Below are 22,204 nucleotides of genomic sequence, written 5' to 3' on the forward strand. Positions count from 1 at the left end.
CTTCAATTTGACAATTCTAAACACGGGAGAAATGACACGGAACCCTAGACCGCCAGCACAACCAAGTGCGCTGGATTTATCCCTTTGCTCGACTTCGCTACAGTTAGATTGCAAGTGGAAGGTAATCTGTGATCCTCACGGTAGCGATCACTTGCCGATCATAGTTTCTATCACCAACCGTGGAAGACCATCGGAAACAATCAATGTTTCGTACGATTTCACACGAAACATTGATTGGAAACGTTACGCGAGCTCGATATCTGAGAAACTAGAAACATCACAGGAGCTTCCTCCGGAGGAAGAGTATACATTTTTGGCTGGCTTGATTCTTGACACCGCAATTCAAGCTCAGACGAAACGACTACCTAGCGCGCAAACTAGTATACGTTCTCCCAACCCATGGTGGCACAAAGAGTGCTCAGAGCTGAAAACGAAAAAAGCTTCAGCCTTCATCTCGTTTAGAAGGAACGGAACTCCAGATAATTATCGGAAATACGCGGCGTTAGAATTTCAAATGAAAAGTCTGATTAAAGCTAAGAAAAGCGGGTACTGGCGAAGGTTTGTTGACGGATTAACGAGAGAAACAGCAATGAGCACTCTTTGGAATACGGCCCGTCGCATGCGCAATCGAAATCACGCGAACGAAAGCGAGGAATATTCTAACCGCTGGATATTTGATTTCGCTAAGAAAGTATGTCCTGATTCTGTTCCGGAACAGAAGATATCCCGCGTCGCGACATTGAATACAAACGAAACACCGTTTTCGATGGTAGAGTTCTCACTTGCGCTCTTGTCGTGTAACAATAGAGCCCCGGGGTTAGACAGAATTAAATTCAACTTGTTGAAAAATCTGCCCGACTCTGCCAAAAGGCGCTTGTTGAATTTATTTAACAAGTTCCTCGAGGGTAATACTGTCCCACACGAATGGAGAGAAGTGAGAGTTATTACTATTCAAAAACCTGGAAAACCAGCCTCCGATCACAATTCGTATCGGCCGATTGCTATGCTTTCCTGTATTCGGAAATTGTTGGAAAAAATGATTCTCTTCCGTCTAGACAATTGGGTCGAAACAAATGGATTGCTTTCAGGTACACAATTTGGGTTCCGCAGGGGCAAAGGAACGAACGATTGTCTAGCGTTGCTCCAAATATATTATATATCAATATGCATCACTCTTGCGATTCACGAGGGACATCACAGTAAAGTGCGGTGGTAAAAAAGGTTACTAATACACTACAAATTTTTTAATGCACATATGACAGCCATGGATTCAGTACACTGAATCAAACAAACCCAAATATATGGAATATTTCTCGATATACACTGCACGAAAAAATAAGCTGTAAATACGGTTTAGAATTGCAATCTGATACTAACTCGGAAGAGAACACATTGTTATATAAAAATTCCCTATTTATATAAATGAGTGTGAAATGTAAACGCAGAACTAAACGAATTAATCTTAATGCTAATTCCAAAATTTTACCAACATTTCCGAATTAAGTATTGCAATTTCTTGATTTGAAAATTTAATCCATTTGTATTCAGGTTTACTGTGATAATGATTCCCGATTCCAGTCCAGTTTGTTCAGAGCATATCATTGAACAGCAGATATGTAATACTACGGTATATTATTGTTTGTAATGCTGTTGGCACTACTGGTATTGCTCTATGTCTTTAATTTACTGTTTATCCGTGAGACAAACAGGTCGAAATCATAGTAAGTTTACAGTTAACAAATCTTTTTTGCTTACACATTAATTCACTAGAAAGAAGAACGGCTGATTTTAATTACACAGTGCTGCCACTATGAACATTTATTACAAATGAAATTGAAGAAAGTGAAACATCCTCCGAAAATTTTCATTTTCATTGGTGATTAAGACGATAGGTCTTAAAGAACGTAATTCTACATTATTTATAGGCAATATTTACTTTCGTCAGAAAAACACATGAAAATGTTCACACCTCTATTTGGGCATCATGCTCAATTAGTTGTGACATTTCACTTCTGGGTGCACGATAAACGCAGACTATTAAATTTGACTGAACTAATAGCCTTGAGCGTCACGAGATGGTGTTACTGTGATGTCCTTTTCGATTTGTATTGAATTCGTTAAAGTGATCCATATTGATATATAATATATTTGGTTGCTCTCAACAGAAATTCAAATGGCATTTGCTCGTAAAGAACAAATGGCATCAGTTTTCCTCGACATCAAGGGGGCATTCGATTCAGTTTCCATTAACGTTCTATCTGAGAAGTTGCATCAGCATGGTCTTTCACCAGTTTTGAACAACTTTTTATATAATCTATTGTCCGAGAAACACATGCATTTTGAGCATGGTGATTTGACGACAAAGCGATTCAGTTACATGGGTCTTCCTCAGGGCTCATGCTTAAGCCCCCTTTTATACAACTTTTACGTAAATAACATTGATGAATGTATCAACACATCTTGCACGCTAAGACAACTTGCCGACGACAGCGTTGTGTCTATTATAGGACCCAAAGCTGCCGATCTCCAAGGACCATTGCAAGATACCCTCGATAACTTGTCGACATGGGCTTTTCAAATGGGTATCGAGTTCTCTACGGAGAAAACTGAGCTGGTTGTATTTTCAAGGAAGCGAGAACCTGCGCAATTACAGCTTCAACTAGGGGGTGAAACCATAGCTCAGGTTTTCACATTTAAATATCTCGGGGTCTGGTTCGATTCCAAAGGTACCTGGGGATGTCACATTAGGTATTTGAAACGAAAATGCCTACAGAGAATCAATTTCCTTCGTACAATAACCGGAACTTGGTGGGGCTCTCACCCAGGAGACCTGATCAGGTTGTACAAAACGACGATATTGTCAGTAATGGAATATGGATGTTTCTGTTTCCGCTCCGCTACGAATATTCATTTCATTAAACTGGAAAGAATTCAGTATCGTTGTTTACGTATTGCCTTGGGTTGCATGCAATCAACCCATACGATGAGTCTTGAAGTGCTGGCGGGCGTCTTACCGTTGAAAAACAGGTTCTGGGATCTCTCATATCGACTGCTAATCCGATGCGACATTTTGAATCCGATGGTGATAGAAAACTTTGAAAAGCTCGTCGAGCTTAATTCACAAACCCGTTTTATGTCCTTGTATTTTGACTACATGGCTCAGAATATAAAACCTTCTTCGTTTGTTCCCAATCGTGTTCATTTTGTGGATACTTCTAATTCTACTGTGTTTTTTGACACATCCATGAAAGAAGAAATTCGTGGAATCCCGGATCCTGTACGCCCTCAAGAGATCCCAAAAATTTTTAATAATAAATTTAAAGAAGTCGACTGTAATAAAATGTTTTACACTGACGGATCATATCTAGACGGGTCCACTGGCTTCGGTATATTCAATGTAAATTTCACCGCTTCCTATAAACTCAGTGATCCAGCTTCAGTTTACGTCGCAGAACTAGCTGCAATTCAGTATACCCTTGAGATCATTGACACTCTGCCCACAGATCACTACTTCATTGTATCGGACAGTCTCAGTTCCATTGAGGCTCTCCGTTCAGTGAAGCCTGGAAAGCACTCACCGTATTTCCTGGGGAAAGTACGGGAACAATTGAGTGCTTTATCTGCAAAATCATACCAGATTACCTTGGTTTGGGTCCCCTCACATTGTTCCATACGGGGCAATGAGAGGGCGGACTCGTTAGCCAAGGTGGGCGCACTAGAAGGTGATATCTATGAAAGACCAATCTGCTTCAATGAATTTTTCAGTTGCTGTCGTCAGAAAACTCTAGCTAGCTGGCAGAATACATGGAATAGTGGAACTCTGGGACGATGGTTACACTCAATAATCCCACAGGTATCGACGAAAGCTTGGTTCCGGGGGTTAGACGTGAGCCGAGACTTTATTCGTGTAATGTCAAGGCTCATGTCTAATCATTATATGTTCAGCGCGCATCTCCGTCGTTTGGGGCTCGCCGAGAGTGGTGTCTGCGTTTGCGGTGAGGGTTATCATGACATCGAACATGTTGTTTGGACATGTGTCGAGTATTGTGATGCCAGGTCCCAACTCATAGGTTCCCTTCGGGCCCGAGGTATACCACCCTTCGTACCAGTCCGCGACGTCTTGGCAACTCGAAATCTTCCTTATATGACTCTCATCTATAACTTCTTGAAAACTATCAATGCTCAAATTTAGTGCTCTCCCTATCTCTTTCTCGTCTACAGCTCTACCGCACTCTTCTTTACGTTGCTGGAAGTATGGCCTGTGTAAACGATGCTTCGGAGCATGCACCTGCCTTGAACTGACTGAGTTGCTGGAAGCTACCCAAAAACGTCACATCAACGTCAGAACACACCAACGAAGCATCCCAATCCAGAATAATCTCTTCATTGCTACAAGCTGAAAAACATGAAGATTCATCGAACGCAAAATGTGTCTAAATGATGTATGCCACAAACCAATGATGTATTCAAATTTCAATTCAATACTGTGTAGGTCCCACCCTCCCTATGTCCCCTTACTAACTGGGGAGTATGCCGCCCCGTAATACGGTATCCCTTTCTCTCTCCCTAACAACAAGACAATCGGCCACGTTAAGCTAAAGCAAATGAGCCTAATAAAAATTTTATTTGGAACAAAAATAGAAAAAAATAGAACGGCAGTGTATACCAGTTTTAAATTTGACAGTAGAACTGGTCGAATAAATAAAACAAACGGATTGCTGGGGATACGTTTGTTTCAGTTTCATTTACATTATAGACCACCCATATGAATCTTGCAGCTGGTGAATTTGCTCTTATGTCGAGACTTATAACATGATTTATTCTTAATATAATAGAAATAATCATGAAGCTATTTTTGAGGATTATTTATTTGGACTCTTGGATTTGATTCAAGGTATGTATCTTTCAAATTTAGCTAAATGTCTATGGAATTTGGAATTCTGGATTTCAGTTTATCAAATAGAATAAATTTCAACAAAAAATCGGTTTGTGTCATTAATATGAAAAATCGAGCAAATAAACAATGACATCATAACAAACCTAATCGATGCTGATTGGAGTTGTCAAAGGATATGTACCAAAATTAGCATGTGTTCGTTTTTCATTTAGCTCTAATGAATGGTTTATCAATAACAATTTGGTTAACTGACAAAATATAAAAATCGTCATCGATGTAACACATACATTTGGGTACATTTATTTATTTGATACAACAAACAATACTCAGATATTTTAGTGTACTTTGGTTTAATGATTATGCTTTTGACGCACGTTTATTTCAGATTGCGCAATACATTGGATTCATCAATATAGCGTTGAATGGCACGTATGTGATTTTTCTGTATACTCCAAGTTATGAATGATACAACAATGGTTAAAACCGGGTTAAATAAAACCTATAACTGACTAATTTGTAAACAAGTACCATTAACTTGGAAATATAAACTTGTTGAGGGCTGCTATAGCGGAATGGGTAAATTGATCGACATTCACGAAACTCGCAAGAATTCAACCCCGCACATAATGTCAGAATATTTGGCTGTTGTGAGGATAAAACCTTTATAATCAGACCGATAACGAAACACCGGTGTCATATTACATAAAGCAAGCCATGTATACGAAGCATAATGTAATGCACTGATGTTATATTTATATACCTATTGTGAAGTTTTATTACTCGTGACAAAAAAAAAATCTGTTTTAATCCACCTAGTGGTGTAATGATGCCTTTCTCATATCAATCATACTATCATATATAATACTGTGGTATTCTTCAAAATAATTCTCTGCGATTCGTGAAAGAATAAACGAAATCGGTTTGTTTGACCGTCTACTGATAAAAACTATCAATTGGGAAAGATTTCAGGTCGATTCTTAAGGTTTTTCCCCATTTTCAGTGATGGTATACAATTTTTAACCCACTTTACTCTATATTTCCGGATCCGGAAGTCGGATCCGCATGAATTTCAGGAATTACGCATGGGACCACAGGACCTTTCATTTGAATCTAAGTTTGTGAATATCGGTCGCGCCATCTATGAAAAAAATTTGGAACACATATTTTATTTCTTTTTGCAAATTTTACCCCATAACTCCCGAACCGGAAGTCGGATCCAAATAATATTCAGAAATTTTTTATAGGACCTCAAGTTTGTGAAAATCGGTTCAGTCATCTCTGAGAAAAGTTAGTGCACTTATTTTTCCTTTTTTTGCACATTTTACCCCATAATTCCGGAACCGGAAGTCGAATCCAAATAATATTCAGGAATTCGGTATGGGACCACAAGACCTTTCATTTGAATCTAAGTTTGTGAAAATCGGTTCAGCCATCTCTGAGAAAAGTTAGTGCACTTATTTTCACAATTTTTTGCACATTTTACCCCATAATTCCGGAACCGGAAGTAGGATCCAAAACATATTCAGGAATTCGGTATGGGACCACAAGACCTTTCATTTGAATCTAAGTTTTTGAAAATCGGTTCAGCCATCTCTGAGAAAAGTTAGTGCACTTATTTTCACAATTTTTTGCACATTTTACCCCATAACTCCCGAACCGGAAGCCGGATTAAAATAATATTCAGGGATTTTTTATGGGACCTCAAGACCTTTCATTTGAATCTAAGTTTGTGAAAATCGGATCAGCCATCTCTGAAAAAAGTTAGTGCACTTATTTTCACAATTTTTTGCACATTTTACCCCATAATTCCGGAACCGGAAGTAGGATCCAAATAATATTCAGGAATTCGGTATGGGACCACAAGACCTTTCATTTGAATCCAAGTGTGTGAAAATCGGTTCAGCCATCTCCGAGAGAGGTTAGTGCAAAAACACGTTACATACACACATACGCACATACACACACACACATACACACACACAGACATTTTGCGTACTCGACGAACTGAGTCGAATGGTATATGACACTCGGCCCTCCGGGCCTCGGTTCAAAAGTCGGTTTTCACAGTGATTGCATAACCTTTCTATATGAGAAAGGCAAAAAACAAATTTGTTGGGAGATATTTAACAACACGTTGGCAAAATAAAAGAAAATAGAATAACAGCTGTTTTTAACGTCTAATGTTACTGATAATTCAATAAGTAAAAATGCTAACTCATCACATCTAAATGTTAGTATATCGTTGGATAATAAGTTGTACATACCTGCATTTGAACTGTCAAGATACTTTATTAATTTCTCGGCCGATGAATCGTACGATTTTTTTCTGAAGTAAGGCTCAAGGTTTCTGCAATCGTTTTTAACTCCTCGATTCCTTTGGACGCACCAGGGAAAAGTTGTAGAAAATCTGAATCGATCTATATTAAGTATTAAATAACATTCATCTATTAAATAATAATAAATATGTTAACGTTTTATCAAGTTATTTTTTAACATACCAACTGATAACCGAAAATGTCAGTATAATGCGGAAATGTTTTGAATAATTGAAACTTTTAATTTTTTCAGCATTCCCTTCCTGTCTTCAAAGCTCATCGACCATTTGTCTAGAACAGTAGACCACGGCTGTTGATTCAATACTAGCCACTCGGTTGCATCTGAATTAATTATTGTTGACACGACGTTTCAAGTTTTTCAGATATTTTTCTTCTCTCGATTCGTTTTTCCTTTTACTTTGTTTTAAATTGCCAATTTTTCCGCCAGGGTTTTTCCTATCACCGCCGCGCGGTACATAGTCATTTTCCTGAAAAGTTTCTTTTTTAGAACAATTTCATAAATTTAGCTTTATTTCTTACTACCTTTCTTTCAAATTGAAAAAGTGCTGTGACTGCCAAGCTATAACACTCTAGGTCGTTTTGGGTAACTTTTTTTTCTTGAAAAATATGATACCTAGCAATCACTTCTGCTAGTTTCAATTGATTCGGGACGGATAATTCACCGTTCTTGGATCGGTTTATGACGTGCTTACCGGTTTCACTATTTTCCAACAGTTGAAACAAATAATTCGGAGTGAAGCATTTAGTGGGCTTATCCAAGTGTACAGACTCGTCGGCTATTTGATCCTCCTCGATGAAATTCGATAACTCTGTTGATGAATCCTCGAGAAGTTCGGCGACCGCCTGTTCGTAGCTTCGGCAAACCTTTAAATCAATGCTGTCATTTGCACAGATTTTCCCAACAGCTATTTTATAATTACTTGCGCTATGAGCACTCACACTGTTAGCCATTTTGAAAATTAAATTTTCACACCTGAAATTCACGTAATTTATATGTGATAGCTATATGCATATCAGGGGATGTTCACATAATATTCATCTTTGTCAGGTAAAATGTCCACATTAACGTTCAAAATCAGTTTACGTGAAATTTCAAGTAATTCGAACGTGAATATTTATTTGAGTGTGTGTTTTGTGGAGCGGTCTCGATATCTCCTATAGCTGGTAGCTTTGATCGAATCGTGTAGCCATACATAAGCTCGGTAGGCGTTTTTCCGGTAGTCGAGTGTGGTGTTGTATAATACATAATGAAATTATCATGTAGATCTTTTTTCCAATCTCTGCCTAGAGCAGCGCTGATCTATAACCGTTTTACGAGAGATCTGTTTTGCCGTTCGACGAGACCTTTTTTTTGCGGCCAATGTGGTGTTGAATGGTTCAATGAGATTCCGTGAAGCTTGCTGCATAAATCTAACTCTGTACTTACGAACTGCTTGGCATTGTCGAGCGTTATTGACCGAGGATACCCCAGGCGAGTGAAAATTCTGTCAAGCTTACAGATTGTGTCCCTGGCCGTTATTTTGGACATTATTTCCACCTCTTTATAGCGACTATAGTAATCGATGATGACAAAAAGGTACGAACCACAAGGTAATGGACCGAGGAAATCCATTGCAGTATCAATCCATGGTCCAGACGGTAGCGGGCGACGACTCATCGGTTCAGGTCTGGTAGGTAACCCAACCAAACGACAACCTTCACATGCTTTCACGCGAGCCACTGCATCACTATCCATGCCGGGCCACCATACTCGATCGCGAGGTCGCCGCTTCATTATTGACTCGCCCGGCAATATCAAGCATCCTCACTTTCAACGCTGTAGGCACGACGAGCTTATTACCTCGAACCAGTATATCGCCAAAGAATCCAAGTTCATTCTTGAAGGGCAAGTACGATTTAGCTTCATTTTTATCCCAGTTACCGGAACGCAAGCATTGTTTAACAATGCGTAAGTTTACATCCGAGTTAGTCGCATTTTCAAGTTTAATGACAAAAGAGAAAGATTGAAGGCGTAACACCCATCTTTCAATTCGAGCACAAGGTCGAGAGGTTGGTTGAAAAATTGCTTCTAACGGTTTATGATCCGTCTCCAGTTCAAAAGTTCTTCCATACAGATAAATCGCAAACCGTTCTACTGCCCATACCAAAGCTAACGCCTCTTTTTCGGTTTGGCAATATCTCCGCTCGGTGGCTGTCAGACTTTTACTTGCGTAAGCGATGGGGCGAGGCTGGAAATCCGTTGATCCTTCAAATTGAACCAGTACAGCTCCCAGGGCTACCGGCGATGTGTCAGCTATTAGTCTTGTTCGGAGATTATTATCGAAAAAATAGGTGCTGAACATTACTAATTAAGTCCTTCAATTTTGCAAAAGACTCTTGTTGTTCCTTATCCCAGTAGAACTTACTGCCGGATCGAATCAGTTCACGAAGAGGAGATGTAATTGTCGCCAGATTTGAAAGGAATCGCCCTAGGTAACGAGACCAAGGACACTCCGGACTTCTTCTGCTGTATTTGGGATACAAAATTGCTGTAATGCTTCTACTTTACTGTTCGAGGGCTTTATACCATCTGGAGAAATAGTATGTCCCAGGAAGTCAAGGTTGTTTACTTTGAATAAACATTTCTCTTGATTTAGAAGAATGCCGTGTTCGTTCAAGACTGATAGGACTAGCTTTAAAGCCTTATCATGCCCATCTTCAGTGCTGCCGAAAACAAGGATGTCGTCGACGAAATTGACAGTATTCTCACATCAGTCGCTTGTATCGGAAAATACCCTTAAGCGCTATCCACACTAGGCCGTGACGTATCCGGAACGGGACCGCAACGTGCCGGGATTTCTTTGTAAAATATTCTCATCATACCGTGCACTTTCCGTGTCGCTACCGTTGCTATTAGTAACATACACAATCGTTGCATTTGATGTGCTTCTGCTTCTTACGAAAATGGCACATTCTCTAACGAAGAATTGGCCAGAACTGCAATTGCTTTGAACGACGAAGATAATCAGCAGTTTTAAAACAAAATAAAAGAAAGAAAATTTGGATGCAAGAACTTTGGCGAAAAAGAGCAGTTGAGGGTGAATTCACCATTTTATATAAGCAGCTTGTGAATGACTAGATGAAGGAATATTTCCGAATGTCAGAAGCCTGTTTCAACTCGCTGTTGAATAAAATTCATCCGTGTCTTTAAAACATGACACTACATTCCGATTAGCAGTGACTCCCGAGAGGCTGGCAGTTTGTTCAAGGTATTTTCATTAATTTGTTTACAAGATTTCTTTGTAAATGTGAAGAAAACACCAACCAAAAATTGTATAACGATCGTTGAAATGGCTTATAGTTTATGTTCGTCTCATGGTTTCAGAAATTTAGTGACAGGAGCCACACAAAAAAGCCATAGCATTTAGTTACAGACTTGGGGCTGTCTACCAGATTGTTCACGAGATATGTCGTGTAATTACCGAAAAATTAATCGACGATGCACTACCGAAACCAACAGAAGATATGTGAAAGAAGATTGCTAACGATTTTTGTGGAATCTCCCGCTGTCTTGGAGCCTTGGATGGAAAGCATGTGATAATTCAAGTACCTGCCAATGGTGTCTTTGAGTCAACGCATGCTTTGACCGTGCTTCGGACGTGTGTCGATACAGACACGGGTACGACACGGTCTAGTGAGAATATTCACATGGAGCTGCATTAAACAATTTTGAAGCGTATCACGGACGGGATCCGGTCCAGTCCCGTTCCGGATACGTCACGGCCTAGTGCGAATAGCGCTTTATGCGTTATGAAAGTTGTTATGTAACGACTAGGTTCCTTGAATTCCACCTGATGGAAAGCCTCTTCAACATCCAGCCGACTGAAATATTTAGCCGATGTAAAACGTGGCAGAAAGTCCTCAATTGTGGGCATAATATGGCGCTCACGCAAAATTGCTGCATTTGCACGACGCATGTCAACACAAAGACGAAGATCTCCGTTATCCTTCACCGCCGTTACCAATGGCGAGACCCACTGACAACCGCCCACGACAGGTTCTATTATGTCGCTATTGAGTAAAAACATCAATTTATATTCTATTCTAGACAACAGTGCGATTGGAGGACGACGAGGATGTTGACATACTGGAACCACACTCTTATCAATAGGAATTTCTACCTGAATACCCTTAATTTTAGGGAATGGACGTTTACATGTAGATTCGATTCCATGTGTACTCGGAAGCCCAATTACCAGAACACCCAAACTCATAGCTGTAGCGCGGCCTTATAAACATTGTTGGCCTCCGATAACGACGTACAATGTAGATACCTGTTCAATGATCTTTCCACTATCTTCGACCGAAATTTTCGCATCAAATCAAATCTTTCACACTGAATATAAAACTTTGATCTTTTCTTTCAGCCGCCGTCTCAATTTCGTGTACCCGATGCCTTTTAAAATCTTTGCTATGTCCTGGTCTATGTTCCCCGTATATTTCCGCTTCACAGCTGACGTTCGGCACCGAGCAGCGAAATGACCGATTCGTTTGCACTTGATGCACTCTTTCCCACGTGCAGGGCATTTTGGATCATTCGCGAAATGGTCCCTTTTCCCGCATCTCATACATTCATTGCGAGGATCGTTTCAAATTTTATTGATGCTTCTTTCATTAATGCTAGGATCGGATGGCTCTGTCCCTCCAAGAGATGGTCGATTCATCATTTGTGCTTGGTGTTTCACTGATTCGTATGAGCTTACGATTTTTGCGACTTCGTCAATATCAAAAGAATCCTTTTGTAAAAGTTGCTCCTTCAGATCACTCGGGGCGAATAAAATCACTTTATCGACTACGCTTATTGCCCTGCTTTCTTGTGCTGTCCTGCCAAAGTTGCACTTCCTGGCCTGGTCCTGACTACGTAGCATAAACTTTTCCAATGTCTCGTCTTGGCCTGAGTGTCCAGAAAACGTTCCGTTCAAACGTTTTATGCTGTTTAGGAGAAAAGTAAGTGTCTAGTTTTTGTATCGCAACAGAATATGGATCGACGCCTTTTTCCTTATCTTCTCCCACATCCGCACCGGGAATAGAAGCGAAACCTCCTGCAGTTCCGGTCCAGCTCGAGCCAGAAATAGATTTTTAATGCGTGTTTTATCTTTCTCTTCAGATGCTGCTACTATATAGTCGAAATATGTTATATGTTCAATACTACCAAGTATGCTTTATCCTTACCAAGGAATCTTCTGCTTACAGCTAACAGACGTAACTTTGTTACGAAAGCAGTCCACCAACTCTGGTGAAGTAAACAGCCTCTCTTTTTTCTTGTTGACTACAACGCCACAGCAACAAAAATCATTTGTTTCACGAACCGTAGTCCATAGGAGAGAGTTGCTTGGGACTGATGCGGTAGAATGCATGAAAAGAGATTGAAAACTAGCATGAGTGCATTGATCTAACCTAAGATGATACAAGAAGTATTGGGGTAGTACCGAATGTCCATGGGCCGAGTTATTTGTTTGTTGGACTTTGATTGATATGTAAAGTAAGGTCAAGACGACAGACACATTATTCTTCAGAAGGGCTTTATATTATTATAAAAACGAAAAATTTTACACTGTGCATGCAAACTTTATTATAGGTTTCTGCTTAAGAGTAATTATGCTTTTTGAATGTGTGTAGAAATTGTTAATGGTTTTCGTTTATTTTTGCCAGCTGAGAGTTTGCATAACCACATGCGACGTAATGCAACTTTCATTCAGATAAATAATTTTACTTTGATAGTATGATAGTCATAGGAATCATTTCATATTATATCCCTCATCATAATGTCATTTTACATGATCATTACTTCAACTTATATTTATGAGACAAATAGGTGTGAAAATAATAGTCTGGATCGAGCATACAATCTGAATATGTCAATGTATTATTACTTTCATAGTTTCGGGATGTGTTTAGTTACTAAATCAGTCGATCATTGCAAACTTTGGTTCGTGAAAGCAGAGTGAGCTATGAGTGGAATATTTTTATTTAGATGAGATCGGATAAATACGATCCTCAAATATTTATCTGAGATCGGGGGTCAAAACTTGTTCTATATAAAATGTGATCTCAGTTACTGCAAGCAGTTAACTTTCACATGAGCATAATAGAACACATTTACGATACGAGCTATTTGTTTATGCCGGAGCTAACAAAATCATTAAAGCAGTCAAAACGCATGCATCCGCTTCTTTGGTGGTCCAGTGACGCAACTCAGTCGCTGGCGTTGTTGACGATCCGGTATCACTTGCACTAACAACTTCACCGAGGTCTATATTCGACAGCGCCTGCGATCGAACACGTACTTCAAACGTAGCACAGATGCGATAGCAAACACTGCTAGCCATATATCGGTGGAAGGATGATCGCTGAGATCGTTCACCGGAATCAGGCGATGACTGCAGCAGAATGTGAGTCCCAGGAACAAAGTTATCACCTACGGATGTGGCTTCCGGGAGAAATTGGCATGATTCTGTAAAATAAATTGTTACTTTTCAGAGTACAAAATATACAACAGCACAAAAAAAATTACCTATCGGTAACGGTTGGCCATGATCCAAAACCGATCGAATCTTTTCAACTCTTGCGTTGTAATATGCGGTTGTCCAAATAGAATCATCTGCTGTATTGGCGATGCTTGAGCTGCTCAATGTTTGCTGGTTGATCTTGAATCGCACCCAACCTTTTAGCAAAGAGCCTTGCAGCGCAGGAGCACAGCCTTCGCAGAAACAGCTAAAGACATCTCCAGCGAAGAATACATCCGGAAGCATTAGAGTTCGTTTGAATCCCATCACAAGTTTAAGATAGTCACAATCTTTATTTTCCACAACACTTAGCATCGTTGAGGAAGAGATCGAATTAGCACGAAAAGATCGGATCTGATCCTCTTGTAAATCTACAGCAGCACGACGACTTTCGGCCACAACTAATGCCGTAGATGATTGTGATAATGCTGGTTGATGTTCAGGAGCCGTCGAGCAGGTCGGTTGCAAGGACAGTCCCAATTTGGCACGATTATTTGCAATCGTGTTACTGTCCTCCTCCACTTCCGATTCGTTAAGTTGAATTGTAAAATCGATATTGCTATCCGCGTCTTCCAGATAATTCGGATCGGTATTGTTTTCTTGGGCACTATTCCCTGCTTGTGGGTTGCTACCGGTAGGTTGTACACTGGCAGCGTTGGAGCGGTAGTCTTCGAAGCCTTCGTCGAAGTTAACCGATTGCGATAATTCACCACCCCGGTTACTGTCGAAACTACCTTGCAGAGCGTTGAACCGATGCGTGCTCTGACTACGCTGAATATTAAGATTCGTCGAGTGTTGCAATTGCAGAGAGTCCCGCAGACAGCTGTTAAAAAAGGCGAGTGGGTAATGTCAAAGACTTAACTGGATGTTGTGAATATGAAAAAAAAAACTGACACATTTCATTCCTAATATCAGTTAGTTGATCGATTGTGTGAATTGTGCCAGCTTTCACCTTTTTTACTACTATGATTTGAAACGATGCACCTACACTACAGTACAGATCAGTTATATTAAACAGCTACTATTCTAAAACTGTATATTCAAAACTTGAAAAAAATCCGTTTGTCGTGAATATGACTTTCTTAACTATGTGGCACCTTTTCAAAAATTACCCTTTGAGAGTGATGAGTTTTTGATCGTGAATATCTTGCATGTAACTTATCAATATATTTTTTGCTACAGGGCATCGGAAATATGATCATAACTTTATGATAAAAATTTCAGTTGTATGACATAATTTCAAATAATTCAAAATCAACGGTATCAACGAGTACGACTCATGACGCGTGTTAGCCTTTCTCGTATTTTGGAAGCTCACCTAGCTTCGTTGCTAGCTTTCCAGTCGGGAAACGCCCCGAATATTGCGTTTGCTATGGGCAGTTTAACTACCTGAAGCTTAGAATTGTCTCGGTAGCAGCCGTTAACTCACGAGCCAGTACAATCGAAACACAACCTCTTCGCTTGAATGGTTTTTACTGAATGACTTAGGAGGTCCTTGACGGAACCCACAGAGTAAAACAATAGTAATTAAGTTAGTAGTTAGTTAAGGGACACATATCAATCGTTCCCCCGGGCTCATTATTACGTTAAAAGTTCAATGAAGTGAGTCGAATGGTACATAACACATGTCTTTCGAGGCCATTCAAAATTCGGGTTTCAGAGTGACTACATCAGTCTCATCTAAAATACCTCATAATTCAGAGATTTTAATTAAATGATTTGCGATTTGAAAATATCTTCTGAACTTTTCTTCTCGATCCATTCAAAAAACAAAAATTCTTAATGTGCACCATCAGGAAAAAACACATAAACAACCATCTGTTGAACTACCTTTTATCTGAGGGCTTCCCCAATCAACTTCATGGTTGCGGACCCTGTATTTGTGTAGATGGTACTAAAAGATCTACCACCTCAACGAAAAAGAGCTCAATTACAAGGTCCTGGGAGTACATAGAAACTTGCAATGATAGCAAAGGGAAAGTCAATTTAGGCCGCAATGAAGCTATATTAGTAGGCACTGAATTCCATAAAAAAAACTTATAAACTTATTTTCATAGTTTTGTGATATTTATGAAAACAAAAGAGGTTTATTGAAGATCGGTTCTCAAAGGTAGTAACAAATTAAGAACTCAACGTTTTCATATTCTCATTCCTTCAACTGCTGGCAAAACCTATGTGAATGTTAAATGAACAATGGTATTTAAATAAATTTAAGCTATTAGTTGATTGATTCTTATGTGAAAAAGAACAATTGAGAATTCTAAATTTGTAACAAAGTTTGGGGTAAACCAAAAAATTTGATGCTTTTGGGAAACATAATGATTTCATTATATCTTTTTTTTAAACTTTTATCGAAAATCTGAAAGCACTTGTTCTCATATAAACATAAAAGTTGTCTTTTCAATTTTATGGTCGAAAACTATTCAAAGTGCACCAAACACTTTATTTTCGTTGAGAGTATCATATTCTATAATTTCAACGAAATCGGTGTGGCACGGGTACCAAAGTGTGCCGACAATTGGTGAAGTAACGTTAAATACACTAAATAATTAAATAGTTGTGAAAAGTAGCTACGATTCGATCGAAAAATCAAAACGTCATTATTCAGAGTAAGGTGCATAAGACATTTTTGGAGTATTATTAATGAATGGAAGTGTATCTGTTTCTTTAGGAATAAGAAGGAAGCACTAAGGATCAATACTTTAGAAATTCAGATATATGAGCCGTTACACAAAACTCAGTGTTTATCTTCAAATATTCGTTAGTTATTAAAATTCATTGCCTTCGCTGACAGTATATATAAATCTAAAACAATTTCAATATTTCACAATGGTAATGTATTGTAATGAAACCCTAATGTTTCCTGCAAAGGTAATCCCAACGACGCAATCGTATGTACTAGTACCGTTTCATTGAGGCAATCGAAATAGTGCGAGCGCACTATGAACCACAGCTCGTCTCCAGAAACAGCCGGTTTATTACTTCAAGAGACATTGATGATAGCCCTTCGTAACAGTAATTCCCTAAAAATCAAAGGATGTCTTCGATTTTCAAAAGCTGTCGCCGTAACAGTTCATGCGAAAGAGCGAACATAAAGAAACAGGATACAAACAGCCCGTTCGGTTTGACTACTCTCCGGATAGAATACTCTCATCAATCTGGCGAGTACAAACTGTCTCAGTGACAGCATTCATTTAGGTATGCGAGCGCTGTTGCCATTACAGTTCGGCATATGCTTCACACATATTGTAGACTGGGCTTTCGATTTTGCGCTCAGACAGTTCATGCTATCTCGTGGCGGATGTCATTGAAAAGCAGTACTGCTGGGAAGCCTGGTCGACAGCAAGAGACAGCTTGTTGTGGTGAACGGTAAACGGTTGAAAATCTTGGGGGAGATCGATGTTAAGGTGAAATTGAATGGCTTCGAGCACCTGCATAACATACGCTAATGGTTTTGGAATGCCGTAATCGATTTGTTCCCTTGATTGGTCGTTCTTGGCTTGATTGCGTTACCCTCATTGGAGATCTGGCTTCGTATCTGTTTCTTCAGTTAATAGCTTAACTGATGAGAAAAAATTTTCAGAACCTATTGTGGGTTATGAAGATGGGCTGATTCTGAAGCATGAACAGCCGATAATCAAGAAAGTGCACACTGTGCCGTTTAAACTGAAGGATAAAATGCCAGAGTATTCGGATATGCTGGAACAGCAAAAAGTAATAACGCCTATTGAAGCCAGTGAATGGGTTTCGCCGGTTATTGAAGTCGTGAAGCTATTCGCATGGTTGTTGATTGCAAGAAACACGATTATGGCTCACAGGAATCAATGTATCAAAGTAACCCTTGTTGCATCAATTTGTAGCTAATCACATTAAATTTCCTATTGCGGAAGGGGTTTTCAAAGATATTACAACATTTGGTGGATATTTTTACAAAGTTGGCCAAAATAGAATCAATCCTAAATTGGGCCAAAATATCTCTGTTACCCTAGTTCCAGAAGACTCAGCACATAGTAGGAAGCGCAGTTGGAAGGATGACTTTGAAGAACCGTTGCACGGAATGCCTGGTCGTGTACAGGGCCTTTCAGAGTATTCTCTGACTTCGAACTGTTAAAACCTACGCAAGAAAAGTTTCCAAAAACGGGCCGTAGTCCATCAAAAAAGCGAAAACGCATTGTGATGCAATCAAAACTATGATCAACAACAGCAGTGGAGTCTGCAATCGAGTATTATGTTTTGAATTTACATGAATTTATTTGGCACATTATAATTATAAGAATTGTTTGATCTCAAACATCGGTTTAATTTATTTAAGAGGTAGTTAATTTTTCAGATGGGAGAACTGTTATGTCAGAAGAATTTTTAAAATATTTAGTTCAAAACACAACATGAGAGCACTCAGTTTACTGTTTTACTAGCCAACGGTGTTAGATGTGCCAATTGTTGGTGTTAGATAAATTGAAAGCGAAGATAAATAAAAAGCATAATCGTACAAACGATAAAAAGGTGTTTGACATAATAGTATTTTGGAAGGCTCAGTGATCTGTAGAAGGATTTAAATAATCTAACTACCAATAGAATCGAAATTTTTCAATTTGAACGTGTATTCCAACAACATTGAGTACGAGAACAAAAGATCCGCTAATATACAGCTGCATATATATATATATATATATATATATATATATATATATATATATATATATATATATATATATATATATATATATATATATATATATATATATATATATATATATATATATATATATATATATATATATATATATATATATATATATATATATATATATATATATATATATATATATATATATATATATATATATATATATATATATATATATATATATATATATATATATATATATATATATATATATATATATATATATATATATATATATATATATATATATATATATATATATATATATATATATATATATATATATATATATATATATATATATATATATATATATATATATATATATATATATATGCAGCTGTATATTAGCGGATCTTTTGTTCTCGTACTCAATGTTGTTGGAATACACGTTCAAATTGAAAAATTTCGATTCTATTGGTAGTTAGATTATTTAAATCCTTCTACAGATCACTGAGCCTTCCAAAATACTATTATGTCAAACACCTTTTTATCGTTTGTACGATTATGCTTTTTATTTATCTTCGCTTTCAATTTATCTAACACCAACAATTGGCACATCTAACACCGTTGGCTAGTAAAACAGTAAACTGAGTGCTCTCATGTTGTGTTTTGAACTAAATATTTTAAAAATTCTTCTGACATAACAGTTCTCCCATCTGAAAAATTAACTACCTCTTAAATAAATTAAACCGATGTTTGAGATCAAACAATTCTTATAATTATAATGTGCCAAATAAATTCATGTAAATTCAAAACATAATACTCGATTGCAGACTCCACTGCTGTTGTTGATCATAGTTTTGATTGCATCACAATGCGTTTTCGCTTTTTTGATGGACTACGGCCCGTTTTTGGAAACTTTTCTTGCGTAGGTTTTAACAGTTCGAAGTCAGAGAATACTCTGAAAGGCCCTGTACACGACCAGGCATTCCGTGCAACGGTTCTTCAAAGTCATCCTTCCAACTGCGCTTCCTACTATGTGCTGAGTCTTCTGGAACTAGGGTAACAGAGATATTTTGGCCCAATTTAGGATTGATTCTATTTTGGCCAACTTTGTAAAAATATCCACCAAATGTTGTAATATCTTTGAAAACCCCTTCCGCAATAGGAAATTTAATGTGATTAGCTACAAATTGATGCAACAAGGGTTACTTTGATACATTGATTCCTGTGAGCCATAATCGTGTTTCTTGCAATCAACAACCATGCGAATAGCTTCACGACTTCAATAACCGGCGAAACCCATTCACTGGCTTCAATAGGCGTTATTACTTTTTGCTGTTCCAGCATATCCGAATACTCTGGCATTTTATCCTTCAGTTTAAACGGCACAGTGTGCACTTTCTTGATTATCGGCTGTTCATGCTTCAGAATCAGCCCATCTTCATAACCCACAATAGGTTCTGAAAATTTTTTCTCATCAGTTAAGCTATTAACTGAAGAAACAGATACGAAGCCAGATCTCCAATGAGGGTAACGCAATCAAGCCAAGAACGACCAATCAAGGGAACAAATCGATTACGGCATTCCAAAACCATTAGCGTATGTTATGCAGGTGCTCGAAGCCATTCAATTTCACCTTAACATCGATCTCCCCCAAGATTTTCAACCGTTTACCGTTCACCACAACAAGCTGTCTCTTGCTGTCGACCAGGCTTCCCAGCAGTACTGCTTTTCAATGACATCCGCCACGAGATAGCATGAACTGTCTGAGCGCAAAATCGAAAGCCCAGTCTACAATATGTGTGAAGCATATGCCGAACTGTAATGGCAACAGCGCTCGCATACCTAAATGAATGCTGTCACTGAGACAGTTTGTACTCGCCAGATTGATGAGAGTATTCTATCCGGAGAGTAGTCAAACCGAACGGGCTGTTTGTATCCTGTTTCTTTATGTTCGCTCTTTCGCATGAACTGTTACGGCGACAGCTTTTGAAAATCGAAGACATCCTTTGATTTTTAGGGAATTACTGTTACGAAGGGCTATCATCAATGTCTCTTGAAGTAATAAACCGGCTGTTTCTGGAGACGAGCTGTGGTTCATAGTGCGCTCGCACTATTTCGATTGCCTCAATGAAACGGTACTAGTACATACGATTGCGTCGTTGGGATTACCTTTGCAGGAAACATTAGGGTTTCATTACAATACATTACCATTGTGAAATATTGAAATTGTTTTAGATTTATATATACTGTCAGCGAAGGCAATGAATTTTAATAACTAACGAATATTTGAAGATAAACACTGAGTTTTGTGTAACGGCTCATATATCTGAATTTCTAAAGTATTGATCCTTAGTGCTTCCTTCTTATTCCTAAAGAAACAGATACACTTCCATTCATTAATAATACTCCAAAAATGTCTTATGCACCTTACTCTGAATAATGACGTTTTGATTTTTCGATCGAATCGTAGCTACTTTTCACAACTATTTAATTATTTAGTGTATTTAACGTTACTTCACCAATTGTCGGCACACTTTGGTACCCGTGCCACACCGATTTCGTTGAAATTATAGAATATGATACTCTCAACGAAAATAAAGTGTTTGGTGCACTTTGAATAGTTTTCGACCATAAAATTGAAAAGACAACTTTTATGTTTATATGAGAACAAGTGCTTTCAGATTTTCGATAAAAGTTTAAAAAAAAGATATAATGAAATCATTATGTTTCCCAAAAGCATCAAATTTTTTGGTTTACCCCAAACTTTGTTACAAATTTAGAATTCTCAATTGTTCTTTTTCACATAAGAATCAATCAACTAATAGCTTAAATTTATTTAAATACCATTGTTCATTTAACATTCACATAGGTTTTGCCAGCAGTTGAAGGAATGAGAATATGAAAACGTTGAGTTCTTAATTTGTTACTACCTTTGAGAACCGATCTTCAATAAACCTCTTTTGTTTTCATAAATATCACAAAACTATGAAAATAAGTTTATAAGTTTTTTTTATGGAATTCAGTGCCTACTAATATAGCTTCATTGCGGCCTAAATTGACTTTCCCTTTGCTATCATTGCAAGTTTCTATGTACTCCCAGGACCTTGTAATTGAGCTCTTTTTCGTTGAGGTGGTAGATCTTTTAGTACCATCTACACAAATACAGGGTCCGCAACCATGAAGTTGATTGGGGAAGCCCTCAGATAAAAGGTAGTTCAACAGATGGTTGTTTATGTGTTTTTTCCTGATGGTGCACATTAAGAATTTTTGTTTTTTGAATGGATCGAGAAGAAAAGTTCAGAAGATATTTTCAAATCGCAAATCATTTAATTAAAATCTCTGAATTATGAGGTATTTTAGATGAGACTGATGTAGTCACTCTGAAACCCGAATTTTGAATGGCCTCGAAAGACATGTGTTATGTACCATTCGACTCACTTCATTGAACTTTTAACGTAATAATGAGCCCGGGGGAACGATTGATATGTGTCCCTTAACTAACTACTAACTTAATTACTATTGTTTTACTCTGTGGGTTCCGTCAAGGACCTCCTAAGTCATTCAGTAAAAACCATTCAAGCGAAGAGGTTGTGTTTCGATTGTACTGGCTCGTGAGTTAACGGCTGCTACCGAGACAATTCTAAGCTTCAGGTAGTTAAACTGCCCATAGCAAACGCAATATTCGGGGCGTTTCCCGACTGGAAAGCTAGCAACGAAGGCCATCCCGTTCATACGCACAGAGGTGTAGAGACACAGAGGTGCGAGAGCATAGAAGTGACGAGTCACAGAG

At 38.2% G+C, this 22,204-nt stretch overlaps 2 protein-coding genes across 7 annotated transcripts in view; one reads left to right on the forward strand and one right to left on the reverse strand.

Annotated features, from left to right (window-relative positions):
- The first annotated feature begins 8,286 nt into the window (after positions 1–8,286).
- LOC131438735 (uncharacterized) overlaps positions 8,287–22,204 on the forward strand; it is an 89,968-nt gene continuing 76,050 nt past the window's right edge. For all 6 annotated transcript variants that reach the window (XR_009230978.1, XM_058608948.1, XM_058608946.1 and 3 more), the window contains exon 1: positions 8,287–8,903. The gene's annotated coding sequence lies outside the window, so the exon portion shown is untranslated. The remainder of the gene's footprint in view (positions 8,904–22,204) is intronic.
- LOC131438732 (neuralized-like protein 4) overlaps positions 12,778–22,204 on the reverse strand; it is a 38,159-nt gene continuing 28,732 nt past the window's right edge. Inside the window, exons 5-6 of the mRNA XM_058608942.1 lie at positions 13,787–14,601; positions 12,778–13,726 (exon numbers count right to left, since the gene is read on the reverse strand). Of these exons, the coding sequence (XP_058464925.1) occupies positions 13,392–13,726; positions 13,787–14,601 (1,150 nt within the window). The 3' untranslated portion in view covers positions 12,778–13,391. The remainder of the gene's footprint in view (positions 13,727–13,786; positions 14,602–22,204) is intronic.

Source organism: Malaya genurostris, chromosome 3 (genome assembly GCF_030247185.1).
Source record: "Malaya genurostris strain Urasoe2022 chromosome 3, Malgen_1.1, whole genome shotgun sequence".
Lineage (NCBI taxonomy): Eukaryota > Metazoa > Arthropoda > Insecta > Diptera > Culicidae > Malaya > Malaya genurostris.